At 39.4% G+C, this 22,407-nt stretch overlaps 1 protein-coding gene across 1 annotated transcript in view; it reads right to left on the reverse strand.

Moving 5' to 3' along the window:
* The window catches only part of DNAH6 (dynein axonemal heavy chain 6), a 297,300-nt gene that overhangs the window by 104,279 nt on the left and 170,614 nt on the right, over nucleotides 1-22,407 (reverse strand). The window contains exons 42-48 of the mRNA XM_059078614.2: nucleotides 18,427-18,598; nucleotides 17,526-17,672; nucleotides 16,847-16,920; nucleotides 13,774-13,928; nucleotides 6,128-6,359; nucleotides 2,061-2,213; nucleotides 601-741 (exon numbers count right to left, since the gene is read on the reverse strand). Of these exons, the coding sequence (XP_058934597.1) occupies nucleotides 601-741; nucleotides 2,061-2,213; nucleotides 6,128-6,359; nucleotides 13,774-13,928; nucleotides 16,847-16,920; nucleotides 17,526-17,672; nucleotides 18,427-18,598 (1,074 nt within the window). The remainder of the gene's footprint in view (nucleotides 1-600; nucleotides 742-2,060; nucleotides 2,214-6,127; nucleotides 6,360-13,773; nucleotides 13,929-16,846; nucleotides 16,921-17,525; nucleotides 17,673-18,426; nucleotides 18,599-22,407) is intronic.

The raw sequence follows: 22,407 nt of genomic DNA on the forward strand, positions 1-22,407 counted from the left end.
ACATGGAAGAGAGACCTAAATGTCCACTGACAGATGAATGCATAAAGAAGATGTAATGTGCATATATATATATATATATAGTGGAGTATTACTCAGCCATAAAAAAGAATGAAATAATGCCATTTGCAGCAATGTGGATGGATCTAGAGATTATCATACTAAGTGAAGTCAGACAGAGAAAGACAAATATATGTTATTACTTATATGTGGAATCTAAAAATGATACAAATGAACTTATTTACAAACAAATAGACTCACAGACATAGAAAACAAACTTATGGTTATCAAAGGGGAAAGGTGGGGGGAGGGATAAATTGGAAATTTGGGAGTAATAGATACACACTATTATATATAAAATAGATAAGCAACAAGTTCCTACTGTATAGCACTGGGAACTGTATTCAATATCTTTTAATAACCTACAATGGAAAATAATCTGAAACATATATATACACACATATATATACAATTGAATATATATATGTAACTGAATCACTTTGCTGTACACCTGAAACATTGTAAATCAATTATACTTCATTAAAAAAAAACAAAATCAAGCAAGTTCTACTTCTCAAAGAGATATCCTGTGATGTCACCGACCTGGACAAACCAATCAATGGTGCAGCAGTTCACAAGGGATGGAAACATCCGGCATCGTGACCGAAAGGCTTCCCCAACGGGGCTCATGCAGAGAACAATGTGCAGCTTCTGACGGACTCTGCTGATAAAGTATTGAAACACCTGACAAAAAGAAAGACATTTTCAATTTAGAATAAGGCTGAACCAACAATGAAAATAAGTGTTAGCTAATGCATCTGACTCTATGAATATCAAATTAAAAAAATGTTAGCATAGTGGATGTGTGAATTGTTTTAACATCCCATTCCAACCCCTTTTTTCTCATGCAGACTGGAAAGATTAAATGACATTCTGCAGACTCTGTTGTAACCTGGGTTTGGGATGTGATGTAGGTCCTCTTCATCAGTGGATTTAAGGAGACCCCTTGAATAAAGTGGAAAGAGATATTCACACAAGGCTTTGCTTTGGGATAGGAGACCATTGGGAGAAAGAGACAGGGTACAGGGCAACTATTTTTGCAGGTGCAGAGCCTGGCAGAAATGGCATGGACCTGGGGTCACTATCTCTGGATGTGGCTCCTTACTTCAGCTGCTCCCAACATGGTGGGGGACACATGGCTTTGGAGCTGGCAGCTGAAGCAGTAGCACACTGATTGGTTAGAGGTTTCCTGAATCAGCAGAATGGTTGTGGCAGAGGCAGCAGTGTCCTTGACTGTTGACTTCTACAGTGTCATTTCATAATCATTCCAAGGAATTCAGCCTGGAATCCCTTTCTTTAGCCTTTCCAATGGTTGTGTCCCTCGAATTAAGCTGTTTCTGCTTACATTGGTTGTCTGTACCTATAAGTCCTGACCTAGCAGTGGAAGGAATTCTCATGAAAGGACACAGAAGAAATGATATGAGAAAGACTGGCCCAAAAAGTTAGATAAGGTGCAGAAAGAAGAGAAAGGCCTGGGTTAGACAAATAGCGGCTTACAGAGTGTAGCATGGTGCTGGAGAAATGGATGTGGACAGCAGCTGTGTTGTGTGTGGTGTGTGTGTGTGTGTGTGTGTGTGTGTGTGTGTGTGTGAGAGAGAGAGAGAGAGAGAGAGAGAGAGAGGCTGAGAGAGAGAGAATGCATTTCATAATCTTGCCGATAGGAAAGGCAGTCAAAATTACTGAACTCCTTAGGCAGGGCATTGGGTGTGTGTGAAATAAATTTGTGTTTAAGAAGGGTAAGAGAAGATTTCCAGTTTGGACAGATCTATGATCTCCATGGGGTAGTAGGGTTTCTGTTTTCTGCTTTCCACAACAGTTTCTGGAAGTCTGATGAACCAATGCTTTAAATGTAGGAAATAAAATACATAGGATTACAAAGGAAACAAATTATATTGAAAAAATTCTATCCATGGACTGCTTAAGGGGATTTGTGGGCCACTGGAAAAAGGCTAAGACAACTTTTTGTTTTCCAAAACATTCTTAACCATTCTGACATGTCCTACCTCATCTCTATTCCCTGCAGAAATTCCTACTTCTTTCACTCTTGGTCTGGTGGCTGCTAAAACCTGCTCCAGTTCATCCTTTTCAAATAAATTAGGCACTTCACCTGAGTTCAGGATGTTATTTATATCTTCTAGAAACTCTTCTACTACAATCTGTAGAAGAAAGCAGAGTGGTCATTATACCTTATTCAAACATTTTACATTTACTGACTGTATATTACAAAGCAAATATATGATCTAAAATTCACATTGAGTTAATTTATCTTTAAGAGAAGATGACCCTGGGGGAGTGGTCACGATGTTAAAGTAAGATGACCCTGAGCTTACCTCCTCCCACGGCACACCAAAATTACAACTATTTACAGAGCAACTATCAATGAGAGTTGATATCATTGTATTTTTCAACTCTAAGATTTCTGACCTACTTAATGCATAGAAATATAAACAGAGAATTAGGCAAAATGAGGCAACAGAGGAATATGTTCCAAATGAAGGAACAAGATAAAACCTCAGAAGAACTAAGCAAAGTGGAGATAAGTAATCTACCTGATAAAGAGTTCAAGGTAATGACCATAAAGATCCTCATGAACTAGAGAGAAGACTGGATGAACACAGTAAGAAGTCTAACAAAGAGAAGATATAAAGAAGAACCAAACAGAGCTTGTTTCTAAAATTTCTGTGAAAATACAAAAGATCCTGAATAGGCAAACTCATCTTGAGAAAGAGGAACAAGGCTGGAGGTATCATGCTCCCTGAGGTCAAACTGTACTAGAAAGCTACAGTATTCAAACAGTATGGCATTGGAACAAAAACAGACGCATAGATCAATGGAACAGAAATAAAACACACACTTCTATGGGCAATTAATCTACAATGAAGGAGGTAAGAATATACAATGGGGAAAAGACAATCTCTTCAATAAATAGAGCTGGGAAAACTAGACAGCTACATCCATAAAGAATTGGACTACTTTCTCATACCGTATACAATATATACTTTCTGTCCATTTCTCTTTCTCTTCTGAAATTCCCACAATGTGGATATTGTTTGTTTTGATTGTGTCCCATCAGTCCCATAGGTTTTCTTCACGCTTTTTCTTTCTTTTTATGCTTCTGACTGGATAATTTTAAATGTCCTGTCTTCTAGGTCACTGATTTTTTCTTCCACATGGTTGAATCCTTTTGAAGCTCTCTATTGAATTCCCCAGTTCAGTCATTGTATTTTTCAGCTCTAAGATTTCTGTTTGGTTTTTTAAAAAATTGTTTCTATTTCTCTGTTGAACTTCTCATTTGTTTATGCATTGTTTTCCTAATTTCATTTAGTTGCCCATCTGTGTGTTTTTGTAGTGCACTAAACTTTTTTAAGAGGATTATTCTGAATATCTGTCTGACAATTCACAGATCTTCCCTCCTTTAGGGTCAGTTATTGGGGCTTTATTAGTTTCCTTTGGTGGTATCATGTTTACCTGATTGTCCATGATCCTTGATTCCTTACATTGTCATCTGCACATTTGAGTAAGTGGTCTTCTCTTCCAGACTTTAATGGTTCACTTTGGCAGAGATTGTTCTTCACCAGTCAGCTCAGTTTGGGTTTCTGGACATATCAACTGGTAATATCTTTGAGCAGGTGGGACTTGCTATCAATGTCTATTTTAGGTAGGGATAATGCCTGAGCTCTGAGGTCATGGGTGATGCAAATGGCTGAGAACAGTTGGACAGGACTTCTGACTTGGTTTTAAATGAGCAAGGTGATAGGATGAGCTCTGTGATTGCCTGGGTTCTCTTATCAGGTTTCCTAGACTGTTGGGACTGGGCACTATACTTAGCGGTAGGTGGGGCTATGAATTAGCTTCCCTGCCCTGGCAGAGTGGGAGAGTGGGCTCCAAGCGCAAAAAAGCTTTCTGTGGTCTGGTGGGGTGGGGTGTGGCAGGGAGGTACACTCATCATTGGGCACCGTTATGAATTAGCTCCCTTGCTGAGGTGGAGAAGGAGAGCTGGTTCCAAACATCTTCCTAGGTGTTTCTGGTCAAGCTTTCTGCTCGGAGGAGCTGGGAACTAAGCAGTGGATGGGACTATGAATTAGCTGCCTTGCGTGGGAGGAGCAGGAAACTGGCTCCAAGGCTGTAAAGGCTCTTTGTTTGTGGTCTGGACTCAAGCTGATCTGCACCCCAAGTTCCGTGGCTGGACAGTGCCACTCCATTGGCTTTGCCCTGTGGGCCATCTACTCTGTCTGCCATACTCTCCTCTTGAGTGTTGCTGGGCTACACAGTTTTCCAGGTGTTCTGGCCAGGCTTTCTGGTTGGGCGGGGCCAGGAGCTACACTCAGCAGTGAGTAGGGTATGACTGGGTAAGTGGGGGGACGGGACCAGGCTCCAGGGCTGGCAAGGCTCTTCATTTGAGGACCTCGAATCAGGCAGACCTGCACCCCGCTGAGTTCCCTGGTCAGACTGGCTCTGCAGATGAGCAAAGCTGCTGGCTTGGACCACTACTTGGGCGCGGTGGGTAAGAACTTGGTTTGTCATGATCTGAGTGCTGGTTGTTACATCCTCACGCCTTCTCCGTCACAGTCAGATTCCCAGAGGTCAAGCGCTGCAGAGTCCTCCACCATCCCTGTGATGCGAGACTGGAGTGAAACTCCCAAGATGCTACCCAGAACACTGCGGGAGCTGGCTACCCTGCGCTCTTTCTTCCCACTGGAGAGACCCCAGGCTCAGAGGAGACCTCTTGATGTGGTGCTGTGCTGGCCTGGGAGGAGGGCAACGTGGTCAGTGTGTCATTGCTCCTCTTACCCTTCTAACGTGGACTTTCTTGGTCTCTGTGGTGCAGGGGTGTGCTTCAGCCTCACCTGCCAGGTTCTAAGATTTTCTCCGTGTCTCGTCCGTGAATAATTGTTAGGTGTTCCTGTGAGGGGGAGCAAAGTCGGGACTGACCTATGTCACCATCTGGGTGATGTCACTTGCTGTCACTTTGTTCTTGCATTATATTCCTGATGTCACGAAATTGTTTCTGTGTTCTCTTGTAGCTCTCTGAGCATCCTTAGAAAAATTATTTTGAATTATTTGTGGGGCAATTTGTGGAACTCCAGTTCTTGGGGCCGGTTATTGGAGGTTTGCTGTGGAGTCATGTTTCCCTGATTCTTCACGATCCCTGTAGACTTACGTAGATGTCTGCCCATTTGAAGAAGCAGTTACCTCTTCCAGACTTTATGGGCTGACTTCGGTAAGGGAGACTTTCAGAGGTGGGTGTGGGCATGCTGGGGCACTAGACGCCAGGTCTACTGGGGCAGGGCACTGAATTTGGGGGCATGCGGTGTGAGGAGGTTATGTGACTTCGGCTTAGGCCACAGTGGCCACACACTCATCTGCGGGTCTTTTCTCATTTGTAAGAAATATTTACATACTCAGATATAAGGTCACTGCTTGTCACAGATGTTAAAAACATTTTTCCCACTTTATTCGTACTTAGTCTTTTTATAGTGTTTTCAAAATTAAAATGGAGTTTAAAGTATTTATGCATCAGATTTATGACTTTTTTATTCCTTGGCTGATTTCTATAAACATTTACTTTCCCTAACATTAAAAGTGTAATCACTGTAGACAATCCTCTTTTATGGAATAAATTCAGGACCAGTTAAATTTGTTGTAGACATAGATGTAATCTTATTTTAATTTTAAATTTAATTTAACCAAAACATATCCATTGTTTTTTCCTTTGCTTGAGTAAAGCATGTTTCCCTAATTTATTTCACTTAGGGAATTACTTTCTTATATTTGTTTCTACAGGAATAGTTTATTACCTTTGTTTTCTATGCCCTTTCCCTCCAAGAAAAGTTAAGTCCTTTCTCGTCCTCTTAACCTCTGATCACATTTACTTACTTAGAATTTAAAGGGGGAAGCAATAGTTGGTAAAAGAAGTAAAAATGTATCGTAAAAGTCTTTCATAAGGCCCAAGAACTTTAAAGGGAATGATTCCCTGAACTACATCCTAAAAACGATTTGAAGCACACACACGTGATTGTTAACACTTGTCCTTTTCCTGTTCTTGCTCTTTGGCTATTTAGATATGTACCTGGGTGTCTGTGAAGAGGAAAACCATATTCCTGTCTTCTACACCAGCCAGTTTGTACAGCTTCCTCAGGTCTTCATGAAAAGAGTCATAATTGTACCCCCGGCTCAATTCAATCTGCAAACATTTGTAACCACATATGTGAGCTGCAAGTCTTGTAAGAGACTGCTTTCCTGTGCCTCCCACTCCAACCAGCAGGGCGTTGCCTCTTTCCTGACGAATCATGCGGGCGATCCTACAGGAGACAAAGCAGACAAAGGTTTATTTCAAGTGTACAGACAAGGCTTCTGCTCAGAGGGCCTGCCCCATTGTGGAAGGCTGGTGGACTCTGGAGGGTCATCCCCCAACCAAAGGCCACAGGGAAGAGCAGGGTATATCTGAGGTTCACGGTTGGGAGAAAAGCACCACTGGTTTCCTTATGTCCATCTCTCCCGTATTTCCTATAGGCTGTTGGTCTTGGTCACGTAAATTAAGTAAGGTAAAATCTCTTCTCCCTTCTTCAAAGTGTGGAAGACTTTGTTAGGGAGCCTGGCTGCTCTAGGCCACTACTTATATTAACCATTATATGGGCAAGCAGGTCTCTATTTCTAAGGATGAGCAAGAGAAAAATCGCTGAATGTAGGAGAGGAGACTGTGGCTCAGAAAACAGTAACAGGAATAATCTGAAGTGGATTTATTATATCAACAAAATTTTAGAAAATTTCTGATTCATGTTAACAATAAGAAGTTTTTTAAAAATTGCAATCATGATACTAGAGTGAGCACTCAGAAAGGGGAAAAAAATCCAAGTGTAGGAAAAATTGATTGTTGATGGAAAGTCTGACTACCAAATTGAAAACCTCAGTGGAAGATGGGCCTCACAAATAGGATACCGTGGAAAATTGAATAGGTGAAGTAGAAGGCAAACTCAAGGAATTTAGCCAGACCTCAGAGAAAAGAAGATAATGATATTAAAAATGACAAGAGAGAAAATGGAAGGTAAACAGTAGAAACAAATTGAATCCCAGAGGCCACACAATAGGAATTGTAGGAGAAATAAGAGGGGATAGAGCTGAAATAATAGAAGAAACCCCCAGAGCTGAGCCCCTAGATCTGAGGAAGTCATTGAGTGTCAGGAAAGAAAGTCAAAGAAGACAAACAAAACACTAAATGTTTTCTAGGAGATATATAAATATAAAATGAACTATGTGTGTGTGTGTGTGTGTGTGTGTGTGTGTGTGTATACGTGAATGTATGCATGCATGCATATGTGAATCAAAGTATGAAAGAGAAATCTATATTTTAGACAAAATTGAAAATTTGTGAGCATCTGAAAAATAGATATAATAGATTACTCCCAAAGGGACAAATAATTTTAGGCTGGCCTCAGGCCTCTCTTTTACAAGATGAGATTCCACAGTGGTTAAGAGGGAAAACTATCATGTTATTTCTCAGAGAGTAAACCACCTGCAAATCCTTCCTAAAAGAGTCCTTGAAGGTATATAGAGAAGTATAAATAAAATTCAGAAACTCAAGAAAAAGGGGGAAGGGATGTCAGTATAAAAGTGAGCAGTTTGTATGAGAGTCAAGTTCATATATTGTTGTTAAGATAAAAAGGTAATGGTAGGGCTTCCCTGGTGGCGCAGGGGTTAAGAATCTGCCTGCCAATGCAGGGGACACGGGTTTGAGACCTGGTCTGGGAAGATCCCACATGCTGCGGAGCAATGAAGCCTGTGTGCCACAGCTACTGACCCTGCACTCTAGAGCCCGCGAGCCACAACTACTGAGCCCATGTGCCACAACTACTGAAGGCCGCGTGCCTGGAGCCCGTGCTCGGCAGCGGGAGAGGCCACCGCAGTGAGAAGCCCGCGCACCGCAACAAAGAGTGGCTCCACTCACCGCAACTAGAGAATAAGCCCGTGTGAAGCAACGAAGACCCAATGCAGCCAAAAATAAATAAATCTATATATAAAAAAAGGTAATGATAATGTCAATAAACTCACCTTAAAAAGAAGATGCAAATGTAAAAAATTTCTTTTTAAAAAATTATCACCTAAAATCTCAGATTGGGTCATCAGAAACTAAGAAATCATGAGAGAAATGTAAAAGCAGGTTTAATTTCTCTCAATCTCTCTCTCTCTTTTTTAATAGGAAGGTATCTGTCATCTATCTTCTCTATTTTTAATTCATGATGCCAATAATTGGAAAAAACAAAGTTCAAATATTTGAAAAGGATAATGGCTTTATTACTTTTTTAATTAAGAAAGAAAAACATGATCATTGTAACTGATGGGAAAAAACCATTGCTAACACTTTACCACTTGTAAGCTCGATCAAGAGGTCCTGGATGCTGTCCTGCTCTCTATGGGAGCAGTGTGTAGCACACAGCAGGTGCTTCATAAATAAATTTATGTCTGTTGACTTGTATGTGTGTGTTTACAAAAATGGAATTAAACTCTATACCACATTTTGTTTTGTGACTGTTTTGCTAAATAATGCTTTATGGACATTCTCATGCTAGTGAATTCAGCAATAGATACACCATAATTTATTTAACTGGTTCCCTACTGATGGATATTTAGTTCTTTTCATGGTTTTGTTATCATATTGACAATATTAAAAAACAAACCTTAGTGCTAGCTGCAAATAGAATCCTTTCAGATCATGAGAGAGAGAGAGAATCCATGAAACAAAAAGGAGGTTGCATTAAAATAAGTTAGAAAATAAGTTAGGATGGCATAAATGTGGTTGTTAAAGCCATGCTTTAAAATAATATTTAATTATATAGGCTTGTGGAGGCAAATGAAATGTGTTAAAGGCATAATGTTTAATTCTATGTGCCATAATCGAATTTTGTAAAAAAATCATATATGCTTATAAATATATTTGAAAGCACCATACAATTTTAAGTGACTGTCTCTAGGTGAGGAGGTGGAATTACGAACGTTTTTGTAAATTTTCTGTAATAAGTGTATTTAGTATACAATCAGAAAAATAAACACTATTTTTTTTTAAAGAAAACAAAGTAGATCTATTTCTCCCTTGTAGGAAATATAAAGATGTCTTCTTTATGCAGTAGTTCTATCATTAAAAAGATCTTGGTAATAGGCATTTTTATAAGTAAAATTACATTTATGAAAAAAGGAAATAAACGTGATTTCTCATTCTAACTATCTCTGAAATTCAGTACACTATCACCAAATCACCTATACTGAAGTAATCAACTTCTAAAGACCTTAAAAACTGTGAATTAGATGACAGTGGTTAAATAGTTCTTAGGCGCCATCATATTTGGTGGCAGGGCATAGGAGCTGCGTAGCGTGAGCTTAGGATGGGGAAGCCTACAAGGACTGATTTGAAAATGCTCCTCTGGGACAAAGCACAGACTCCTAGGTTATTATTCAGGATCTTCTGAAATAAGTATCAGACTTTCAGATTGGTCTTCTACAGCTTCACACTCTCTCCTGCCCTTACGGTGAGTGTGCTGTTTCACTGCCTAGAAAGCCTTGATAACACTGTTTTGTCTAGAACAGGAGTGAGCAAAAGATGGCCTATGGGCCGAAACTTACCCAAAGATTGGTTTTTCAAAAAAATTAAAAAAAAATTTTTATGGCCTGTGAGCTAAGAGTGGTGCTTAGATTTTTAAATGGTTGACAAAAAAAAAATCAAAAGAGTAATATTTTATGATATGTGACATTATCACATTGACATTCCAACATGAGTGTCCATAAATGAAGTTTTATTTGAGCACAGCTGTGCTCATTTATTCACTGAGTGGCGGTGGCTGCTTTTGTGTTACAATGGCAGAGTTGAGTAGTTGTGACCGGGTCTGCAGCAGAGTCTAAAATATTTACCATCTGGCCCTTTATGAAAGAAGGTTGTAGCTCCTTTCCCTAGGACCTGCCAACTAAAAACTGTCGCTTGCCACCTGGTTCTATAAGAATGAAGTCACTAACCACTGCAGTCTGTGACCTTCAACACACCCTGAAAGGAGTTCAGGGTGGAGATCAGGAATGAGGAACTCTGTGCTCTGGGAAAAACTAGCAGAACAGGTCTTCAGATATCTATTTTCGGGAGATTTTACGAGCTCAATTTCTTGCATCTTCTTATATCTAGAAAAGCACTAAAATCATTAATGGAGACATCTGCTGCTTGTGACTAGCAACAACCTTCTGCCAAAATGTGTGCTTGACTGCACGTACCCCCTTTCACCAAAATCATCTCCTCCTCTACCTCTCTGGAGCAGTTCCTCGTAGCTATCTGAGAGGCTGTTTTCTGGGCTATAGTCCTCATTTCCCCCCAAATAAAACTTAACTCATAACCCTCACATTGTGCTTTTTTTTTTTTCATTCGACAGATCCTTTGCTAACTCCTCCCCTGAAACAACGAAGACACACAGGTACTATTTCCACTGCTATATCTCTATCACAATGCACATCTAACAGACGACACTTCAGGTCATTTGCTTATATCTCCTCAGCTACCTCTGAGAGTATAAAATTGAAGGCTGAATGGATATGTAATAATGTTTTGTTATTTTTTTCCCATAATGCACAAGGGCTCTATAGTGGATGAAAATATTGCATATCATAAATATCTTGCACTTTATATGTTACTCTTTCCTTGTTTCATTTACATTATAGTAATTTGTTTTTTCCATCTGAGATTATTTGAAACAAATGACTTGTCCTTTCTGCTTCCCAGTGTTATTTTTTCTGTCAACTTACATATCAATGGATAAAAAACTCCCTCCACTGAGAATCCTCCAAAGTTACATTTTCTCTGCTGTAGTAGGCAAGAGATGGCTCTCCTAATTAGTAACTTATTTTAACAGAGAGATCCATTTGACCATCCTTGTGGTACGGTGACAACTTTGTGGGTATGTAATAGGTCAACGGCTTGGTACAAACTGTTCTTCGAAAGCACAGGCTCTGAAGTAAATTTTAATTTTTTTCTGAGTTGGGAAAGCTTTTATTCAGTTATCCTATGCAACAAAACAAAACAAGAACCTAGAATGTTAACAAATGGAAATGTAGTATCTGCTATATTGCTAAATATTTAGTGATTTTCCCAAAACTCATGTTCATAACGGAAGTCCTTTCCGATTGCTAATCAGCAGTAGGTGTTTGAAAGCTCTTATGACAAGTAGAAATTCCTCTCTAGAAAAAAGAGAACACGTCTACATAGTTATTCACATAGCGGTCTTTTTTGCAGGAAAACTAAATCTCCCCCATTTTACAAATGGTTTTTAATTTCCTCCTGTAATATTTTAAGCAAACCTTGAGTAGCCTGGTGATTCCCTTTCACAAAAGTAAGAGAGATTATAAATATAATTAAGCTGACTTTGCCTATCGTCTGGTCTATTCTTCAGGAGGTTTCTCAGACCGGAGTTCTGCCATTGTTTTCTTTTCTTTTTTCTTTCAGGCTTAGGGCTTGCTTGAGCTATGGGAATAAAAGTTGTTAGGAGTTAGCGTGTGGGTATATTGGCAGGGGGACAGACGGGAAGCACGTGGTATCTTGACAACCCAATGACAAACTATTGTATGTTACAACACTTGAGCTGTGATGAACATAAATCCTTGAATTCGAGTTAATGAAATAGCAGAAGTATAGGAAGGGCAAAAGACTTGGTTTGCTTATGGTTATGGAAAAAAAAATCCTGGAGATCTGTCAGTCTTAACAAGGTCCAACACTAAAATACAGTTGACAAGAGAACCAAACAAAGCAATTAAAATCTTGCCATGGTCGTAGACCATGGGAAATCCATTTTGCACTGCTTATTTCACAGAATACTATATCAAATCTGGGTATCACATTTTAAGTGAAACATCGAAAATTTATAAAGGGCTCAGTATGTTGAAAACTGGAAATAATTGCTAATAGGCAATAGTGAAACGTCTGGGATAATTATGCCTGGAGAAGGTAAAGCTAAGAAGAACTTGGTCATGATCTTCAAATATTTGGAGGGCTGTTAGGAAAAAGAGTGGATCCATTTTGGGTGGAGGCATCTACAGTGAAGTTAGAATCAAAGCACTGGATATGATCCCCAGCTTATCACCCACCAGCTAGAGGGCTTTGGACAATTCACTTAATCTCTCTGTGGCACACGGTATTGTCCTAAAATGCCTGCAATAATGTTTCTGGTCCTACTTGCTCTTTGACCCTATGAAGTGATAGAGTCTCTGATTCTGTCTTGTGAACCTGGGTAGCCCTGTATGATGCTTTTACTGACAGAGGATGGTAGAAGTGCCTTCTGCCTGGCTCTCTCTTGGGGCACAAGCCTTTGGAGCCCTGAATCACTGTGTAAGAAGCCCCTGCACTCTGATGTTGCCTTGCTGGAGAGACAGTGGAGTCCACAGGGAGGCAGAGATGGGCCAGGTCTTCTAGGTGCTGTCTGACTGCAACTACATGAGAGATCCCAGGAGAGAATGCCTGGGAGCCATGAGAAATAATGAAAAAATAAAGCTACTAAGTATTACAGTGGATTATTATGTAGCAACAGACCACTGGAACATTCTCTGAGCCTTATACTTAGAAAGATCATGATATTGAGCCATACAGAGGTGTTATCAGAGTTAAATGAGATACTCCATATCATGGTTTACATTCACACTCAGTGCCATTATTATTATTATTACCACTCCAAAGGATGCAATGAATATCAGAAGTCACAGGGAGTAGATTTTGACTTACTCTTGAAGGGTCATTTCATCAATTAAAATTTTTTTTTTATTGAAGTATAGCTGATTTACAATGTTGTACTAATTTCTTCTGTATAGTAAAGTGACTCAGTTATACATACGTACATATATATATATATTCTTCTCCATTATGGTTTGTCACAGGATATTGAATATAGCTCCCTGTGCTCTACATAGTACCATATCATTTCAACACTTTTTTTTTTTTGCGGTACGCGGGCCTCTCACTGTTGTGGCCTCTCCCGTTGCAGAGCACAGGCTCCGGACGCGCAGGCTCAGCGGCCATGGCTCACCGGCCCAGCTGTTCCGCGGCACGTGGGATCTTCCCGGACCGGGGCACGAACCCGTGTCCCCTGCATCGGCAGGCGGATTCTCAACCACTGCGCCACCAGGGAAGCCCCTCATTTCAACACTTTTAACACATATTTACAATTTAAGAACTGTTCAACAGGACATGAGCCACTTAAAAAAGTTGTGTATGCCCCAAGGACTACAGATATTCAGGCTGGATACCCAGGTGTCTGGGATGACCCTTAAAGGACACTTGCAGTGGGTATGAGTCAGACTCATACGCAGATAGAAACTATGATCCTTGCATTCAACTTGTTTTGCTATAAACAAAGCAAAACCCCCTATTTCTTTAGGCATGCACGTTAATCAGCCTGGTTATACTGTACGTATCTGTAAACAACTTTAGATCTTGTTTTTGGAATGAGATAGGACATTTTCAAAAACCAAAACAATCTATTAATATTTAGCAAAGAAAATGACATCTGAGATTCCATAAAATGTTCATGCCATATATGTTTTAAATATATCAAAAAATACCTTTTAAGTTACAGCAAGATTTGCTAATCGACCTTTGTCCATCTAGCAATCTATTTAAAGAGTGTTTTACAACTTAATCCTTACCTTTTAATATAAATGAAATTAGATCAATGCATTATTAGGCACGTTATGGCACTATACCTTGAAACATGCTCTATAGCATCCTGGAAGAACACCAGCTTTACTTCTTTGGGGTTCATAAGGTTATAATCATCAAGATAGTCCTGTAGAACATTTGCGATTTTCTCCATATCAGGCAAGTCATCATAAATCCGGTCAGCCTTATCTGCTCCAAACTAGAAGATGATTTATTGGAGAAGAACCAAGTTGGATCAATTCTGATATATAAATATATATAATATACATAACCTTAGGAGGGAACATTATTTTATCTGTATTTTTATTTAATCATTTGCTTATATATGCTAGCAGGGCTTTAAAACCAAGGAAATCAGTTTAAAGAAACTCAGATGTTCATGGCTAACTGACAAATCCATTTAATTCAACCCCTTCAGGTGGTACATTGGAATTTCAATGATCTTCGTGATAAAACTCACACAGAAGCTCAGAAATAATTTGAAATTTTTTCTCACTTTAACTTACTCTGGTTTCATACTTCTGCTCTTAAGCTGTTGACATCAGAAAAGCGAAACTGTTGAAAATTATGTATGGCAGACTGTGTTATAAAAAGTCATGCCAGAACTATACATAGTTTTAACACAGCAGTCACTTAATTAAATAAATCATTGAGCATGATATTTGGTGTAAACTATAGGCAACTGAGTGTCCATTTGGACCTATTGATAATTTCTTGTCTTTGCCATAGCAACTGCCCTAGGGACATTTTCTTTTGGAACCATTGACTAAAATACATACAGGCAATGGAAGAAGAGTCCAACTACTCTTTTTGCTTTGCTTCATTTCCCCATTTGATAATAATATCGTTAGAAACACACAGGAAATATAAACACCACCTGAAAATAAACTTTGGATTTTGATTTTAAGAATACATTTAAATAGACATATTTTGCAGCAAGATCTTTTTTTTGACCCACTTCCTAAAATATTGAAACAAAAACAAAAATAAACAAATGGGACCTAATTAGACTTAAAAGCTTTTGCACAGCAAGGGAAACCATAAACAAGACAAAAAGACAACCCTCAGAATGGCAGAAAATATTTGCAAATAAAGCAACTGACAAAGGATTAATCTCCCAAATATACAAGCAGCTCATGCAGTTCAATATCAAACAAACAAACAACCCAATCCAAAAATGGGCAGAAGACCTAAATAGACATCTCTCCAAAGAAGACATACAGATGGCCAAGAGGCACAGGAAAAGCTGCTCAACATCACTAATTATTAGAGAAATGCAAATCGAAACTACAATGAGGTATCACCTCACACCGGTCAGAATGGCCATCATAAAAAAATCTACAAACAATAAATGCCAGAGAGGGTATGGAGAAAAGGGAACCCTCATTCACTGTTGCTGGGAATGTACATTGATACAGCCACTATGGAGAACAGTATGGAGGTTCCTTAAAAAACTCAAAATAGAACTACTATATGACCCAGCAATCCCACTACTGGGCATATACCCTGAGAAAACCATAATTCAAAAAGAGTCATGTACCACAATGTTCACTGCAGCACTATTTACAATAGCCAGGACATGGAAGCAACCTAGATGTCCATCGACAGATGAATGGATAAAAAAGATGTGGTACATATATGCAATGGAGTATTACTCAGCTATTAAAAGGAACAAAATTGGGTCATTTGTAGAGATGTGGATGGACCTAGAGACTGTCATACAGAGTGAAGTAAGTCAGAAAGAAAAACAAATATCATATTAATGCATATATGTGGGATCTAGAAAAATGGTATAGAAGATCTTATTTGCAAAGCAGAAATAGAGACACAGACAGAGAGAATAAATGTATGGATATCAAGGGAGAAAAGGGGGGGCATGTGGGAGAAATTGGGAGATTGGGATTGACACAAATACACTATTGATACTATGTATAAAATAGACAACTAATGAGAACATACTGTATAGCACAGGGAACTTTACTTAATGCACTGTGGTGACCTAAATGGGATGGAAATCCAAAAAAGAGGGGATATATGTATATGTATAGCTGATTCATTTTGCTTTACAGTAAAAACTAACACAGCATTGTAAAGCAACTATACTCCAATAAAAACTAATTTTAAAAAATAGATATATTTCATACAAATAAATTGTTTAGTATTTTTTTTAGTTGTTAGGGGTTATCAGGGTGGTGAGGTATTGCGTATGTGTATGATATAAAGATGAGTCCATTCATTTGTTTAAACAGCATTGATTGAGAGCCTGCTATATACTTAGCTCTGTGCAGAAAACTAGGGATTTAGGGTCAACAAAACAAACATGGCCCTTGCCCTCTCAGGGACAGTAGGAATGTTGTACCCAAACAAGAGTCAACTTGGTAAAACAAGACGGCTATCTGTCAACATAGGTAGGGTGGTTCGACAGAAGTCTTCTAACATAGAAAAATGTTACTCATCTAGAATAAGTCTATTCTAGGTAGGTCTAGAGGGTAAAATTAGGGCCTATGTGTAGATGTTATTGTGGGGACAGACTTAAGGAACTTAGTACAAGGAAAAATTTTCTACTAATTAGAGCTACCCTGAAATGAAGAAGGCAGAACTGCTAACTAGTTAGCTTCCCATAACTGGAAACCTCTGCACAGAGGCTGAAGAACTACACAGGATTATAGGAAAGGAATTTGAGTCCTGAGTTAAGAGACTAAATCTCTTTGCTTCCTTCCAAATCGAATACCTGATGGGTTTCTGATTCAAACTATTATTAAAATGAATGTAACTAGATCAGAAGTCAGCAATCTTTTTCTCTCAAGGCACATATAGTAAATATTTTAGGCTTTGCAGGTTGTATAGCCTGTGTTGCTACTACTCCACTCTGCCTAGTCATTAGAAAGCAGTCATATAAAAAGTACACAGTCAAATGGGCCGTGGCTGAGTCCCTATAGAACTTCATTTACAAAAATGGGCAGTGGGTAGATTTGGACTACGGACCATAGCTTGCTGACCCCTGGTCTAGATCTCTAATCTTCACATGTGCAAAGCTCTTACAGAATATGAACTTGAAGTAGAAAATAGTAAATGCTTTATAGTCTTCAAATGTAGTCATCAATACAACATACTTACCTTAATGAAATCTCCAAATATGATGGGTCTAGTCAAAAAATATTCCAGGCCTATTGCAATTCCAAAATGTTTGTCTATTCAAAAAATAAAATCAATTCTTAGTATATCAATAAGCTTGAATGCAGGATATTAATGATAAGATATACAGAATAATAACTCCTGTTATTTTTTTTAGAAGCCTAATTGGTACACATGAAACTGAGGGAAAGCCGTGTTAATGCCATACCACTTTAGTTTGGTTGATAATCTCTCAGATTTAAGATTAAGAATATTTACTATTAGTAAACATTTTATTAAATAACAGATATTGAATACATATTAATAAATAAGAAATACTTTAGAAATATCCTGGTTTCTTATCCAACAAAATGCTATTTTTTTTCCTAGTTTCCCTCCTCTACTTAAAATTCTATACTGAATTAAGAATATTAACCCTTCCTGAATTTCAATGAAATGATTTTCATAATATTTCATATATTGTTATATATTTGGGTCATATATAAATATATGAAGAAAAAAACTTTTACTCATGAATGATTACAATTCATTTTGCTCATTTTAGAAACCAAATTGTGTCTCCCTGGTAGTCTAATGGCTAGGATTAGAAACCAAATTGTTTTTCTACTAAAAAACAAAAAAACCTAGCTAAATACAGATTGATATAAAGATTGATATTTACTGGCCATTTCTGTCAAAATAGCATGGAAATAGTGCTTATCTTCATTATTAATCAAACGGTCATGGAAGACTCTTTGACATTCATGGCAAAAAAGTCTAAATATCTGCATTTCTTCTCTTATTGTTCCTGGATCACATTGAAGGATACCTGTTTTTTAAGAAAAGGAGAAAAGAAAAATTCTACAATTGTGGAATATCTAGTAGTTTAATTAATGAGGAAATCCTTAAGTCCAACTTTATCCCCACACTACCAGAAATGGGTGGTTCCCCAGTGGATATACACATGTAATAATGGTGATCTCGTTTTTTGAAAGCAAAACTGGGGACACATTAGCAGTGAAAATGGGGAGGGTAGCAGAAGGGGGATATGGCGACTAAAGAGAATTATTTTTTAAGTTGTGAGGTATTATAGCAGGGTCTTATACTGTTAGGAATGATCTGATAGAAGAGGAAGCACTGACAATGCAGAAGAGAAGGGGGAATTATAAGAGCAAAATCCTTGAGTCGGCAGGAGGGGATGTGATTCAGTACTGGGGTGGGGGGTACTATTGGCACATGTTAGGGGCAGGGACAGCTGAACCACTGCAGTGGGAGGGAAGGCAGATGCAGGTTGTCTGGGAGATCTGGAAGAGGAGGCCCTTCTGGTTTGATTGTTTCTATTTTTTTTCAGTGAAATAGAAGACAAGCCACCAGCTGGGAGTGAGAAATGGGAGGGTGGTTTGAGGAAAGCTGTGAAGTAGCCAGTCTGGGGTGGGGGTGGAGGGTGACTTGAACAGGGAATTGTAATGGGATTTCCAGGCAAGTCTCAGACACCCATGTACACACACTTCTACTGAGAGATCTGGGGGTGAATGGAAATGGAAGGAGGGTGCAGGGCAGAGAATGAAGGTTCCATACACTACCTTGCACACATTTGGATAAATCCCTCAAGTTAAAGACATAATGAGACTTGGCTGGTGTCGGCAGAAGATCCACACTCATCCTGTTATAGATCTCAACTGAGGCTTCCACAATGTTGGATGCACTTTGTTTTACTGCTGGTGGGAAGTCATTTAAGAAGCCACTTAAGATGGCCTAGAACCAGAAATGTAATATGAGAGGGTTAGATTTTTTTTTTTTACCAAAATTTATCTTTCATATACTCCAGATCTGATGATAACTTTTTCTAATAATAAGTAGAAAACCAAATTACAGTACAAGGACATGTGGATGTTAAAACTCTTCTTTTCTAGATGTGGTACATATATACAATGGAATATTACTCAGCCATAAAAAGGAATGAAATTGGGTCATTTGTAGAGATGTGGATGGAACTAGAGAGTGTCATACAGAGTGAAGTAAGTCAGAAAGAGAAAAGCAGTTATCATATAATAACGCATATGTGTGGAATCTAGAAAAATGGTATAGATGATCTTATTTGCAAAGCAGAAAAAGAGACATAGACGTAGAGAACAAATGTATGGATACCAAGGGAGAAAGAGTGGGGGGAAGGAGGAATTGGGAGACTAGGATTGACACATATACATTATTGATACTACGTATAAAATAGACAACTGATGGGAACATACTGTACAGCACAGGGAACTCTACCTAATGCACTGTGGTAACCTAAATGGGAGGGAAGTCCAAAAGGGAGGGCTGTATGTATGCATATGGCTGATTCATTTTGTTGTGCAGTGGAGGCTAACACAACATTGTAAAGCAACCATATTCCAGTAAAAATTAATTAAAGAAAAAACTCTTCTGGGGGAGAGATAAATTAGGTGTTTGGGATTAGCAGATACAAACTACTATATATAAAATAGATAAACAACAAGGTCCTAGTGGCTAGCACAGGGAACTATATTCAATATCCTGTAATAAACCGTAATGGAAAAGAATATCAAAAAGACTATATATATATATATACATATAACTGAATCACTTTGCTATACACCTGAAACTAACACAACATTGTAAATCAACTACATTTCAATTAAAAAAACTCAAAACACAAAAAGCAAAAACACAAAACACTCCTCTTCTTTCCATTTCAGAATATGTTCTCCAGAATGGACTCACTTCTGTCTTCTGTGATTGTCTGCTGCTCCCTGAGCAGCATTCACAGCTGACCAGTGAACTTAACCGTGAACCCATTCTCAAGTAATTACACCTCTGCTGGCTGTGGGTTCAGAGGGTCTTCATGGAATGCTCACACTTCTCTGGAAATGAGCTGAAGTCCTCTCTCTGATTTTTATGGGTGAATGACCAACAAATCTGTAGACTTTCACCTTCATGTATATTGAAAGTTTGACTTACTGATAGCTGTGAACTCTCCACCCTTCAGCTTCCCCAGCTCAGCGTATGGCCCCACCCGCCACTCAGATCAGGAACTTGGAAATCTCTTTTCTCTTCTTTTTTTAAAAAAATTTATTTATTTATTTTTGGCTGCGTTGGGTCTTCGTTGCTGCACGCGGGCTTTTCTCTGGTTGTGGCGAGCGGGGTCTACTCTTCGTTGCGGTTCGCGGGCTTCTCATTGTGGTGGCATCTCTTGTTGTGGAGCACGGGCTCTAGGTGTGTGGGCTTCAGTAGTTGTGGCTTGCAGGCTCTAGAGCACAGGTTCAGTAGTTGTGGGGCACGGGCTTAGTTGCTCCACAGCATGTGGGGTCTTCCCGGACCAGGGCTCGAACCAGTGTCCCCTGCATTGGCAGGCGGATTCGTAACCACTGTGTCACCAGGGAAGTCCTAGAAGTCTCTTCTGACACCTGCCCTTCTTTGTCCCCCACAGTCGCTCTTGAACACATTTGTTGAATCTGCCTGCTTCCTCCTGTTCCCCCTGATGTCACCCCATTCCAGTCCTCACTCCTTTTCATCTGGGCTTCCTCACTCCCTCCTTACTCACTGGCCTCTCCATTCCCACTCGTCTCCCTTCTGTTACCTTTTTTTTGTGTGTGTGTGTGGTACGCGGGCCTCTCACCGTTGTGGCCTCTCCCGTTGCAGAGCACAGGCTCCAGACGCGCAGGCTCAGCGGCCAAGGCTCACGGGCCCAGCCGCTCAGCGGCGTGTGGGATCTTCCCGGACCGGGGCACGAACCCGTGTCTCCTGCATCGGCAGGCGGATTCTCAACCACTGCGCCACCAGGGAAGCCCCTTTCTGTTACCTTTAATCAGGGAAATAAGGCCCTGCACCCGCACCAGTGCATGCTCTGCCCCTGCCCAGCCTCTTCTCCTTACCCTCTCTCCCCACCGGTCGCTGTGTCAGCCTCCCTGGCTTTACTACCCATGCTCTCTCCTCCCCCAGGACCCATTCTCAGAGGGCTCTCTGCTTTGCAGGGACTTTCTCATCCTTCATGTTGGACATTACATGCCCTTCAGAGAGGCCTTCCCTGACTACCCAATCTAAGATAAGTCCTTCCATCAGTCTCTCTTATGGCTCTCTGATCTTCTCATATATTACTTGCCACAAGCTGAAAGTACGTATTTATTAGCCTTCTAGCCTCAGGTGCTAGGGAAACTCATATTAGATTTTTAAATAGATAAATTCCCATCACCATTAGCCTTGGAATTACTTATGGGAGAAGCTGCCAGAATACATATCAAATGCTTGCAAGTCAGCCCTTGTGACTTTAGATTTGGGGCTCATATATGACATATTTTGAAATAAATCAAAATATTTGCTTTCAATGAGCCTTCTGTTGAACATTATTTTTAAAAACTGTTTGTGAGGACTATCTTTTTGAGGTACTGTCCTCCTGAGACCCCAACATGAATTTAACAGGCTCCTTTTTGGACCTCATATTGAGTAGGACCATCCTAATACCTATAAAATAAAAAATTACCATATATTTATGTATACATTATATATGACAAAGATAAAAATCCCAGTCTGTTTATTCTCCATCACACAAATACTAACACAGTTTATATCTATATCTATCTAATATATAGTATAGTTACATATATATAAATACTGTCATATATATACATAACAACAAATTTACTTTAACTTATTGATCTTGCTTTTTTCAATTCTTGGTAACCCCCAAGTTCTTTCTCCTCCACACGATGACAAAGGACAGGAAAGGTGGGCTGTGAACTCTGCTTAGATAGGCTGTGATTAAAGAGAAAGTTTGGGATCCAAGGCCTGATTTTCCTACAGACAAAATCTCCAGTCTGTTCTGCTAATGAGAAAAATATCCTTCCCACCTGAATGCAGTCCAACCCAGAATCTCTCAGTTTTGCTGCATTTCATTTCTATTACCGTCCGCGGCTAGGGTGAGTTTTAAATGATAGCCTCCAAGTTACAGTGGGAAAAAGCAGTTCCTGCCTGTTTTCACCTGTAACGTGTTTGCTGGCTGATGTCCCTGTAAGTGACACATTTCCGTGGATGTGACATTCCCACAGGCACAGGGAGGAGGATGAAGGTTGGGATCAGTTTCATTTCCAGGAGCCCAGACTCTATCTTCTTCCTCGCACCCAAGAAAATATTTTGGAATTATTAAGAATGCCATTTTGTTGTTGTTAGGATAACTTTGAATTTGCTTGAATTCATTAAAATGTAAAATAATTTGGGAATTTAGTACCTTATCATCAGGCAAAAGTTACTTGGGACAACCCCTCACCACTGATCACAGCACAAAGTGTGTCAGGATACCATTGTGGGAATCACTCATTTCAAACTTTAGAATATACACATAAAGCTTCTCAATGAAAGGTAGGATTTTTAAAAGTCTAATACCTGTGTTGGTCCCCCTTACCCACTTCCTGTCATGTTCTCTACTTGCTACTTAACTATGGTAGATAAGCTCCCATCCTTTCCTATTCTAAAGTACTCTCTAAAAGTTTTCCCAAATGTGGCAGTTCTTATGCATCCTTTTGGCATTAGCTCCTAAACAACTTATTGGA

The sequence above is a fragment of the Kogia breviceps genome, chromosome 11 (genome assembly GCF_026419965.1).
Source record: "Kogia breviceps isolate mKogBre1 chromosome 11, mKogBre1 haplotype 1, whole genome shotgun sequence".
Lineage (NCBI taxonomy): Eukaryota > Metazoa > Chordata > Mammalia > Artiodactyla > Physeteridae > Kogia > Kogia breviceps.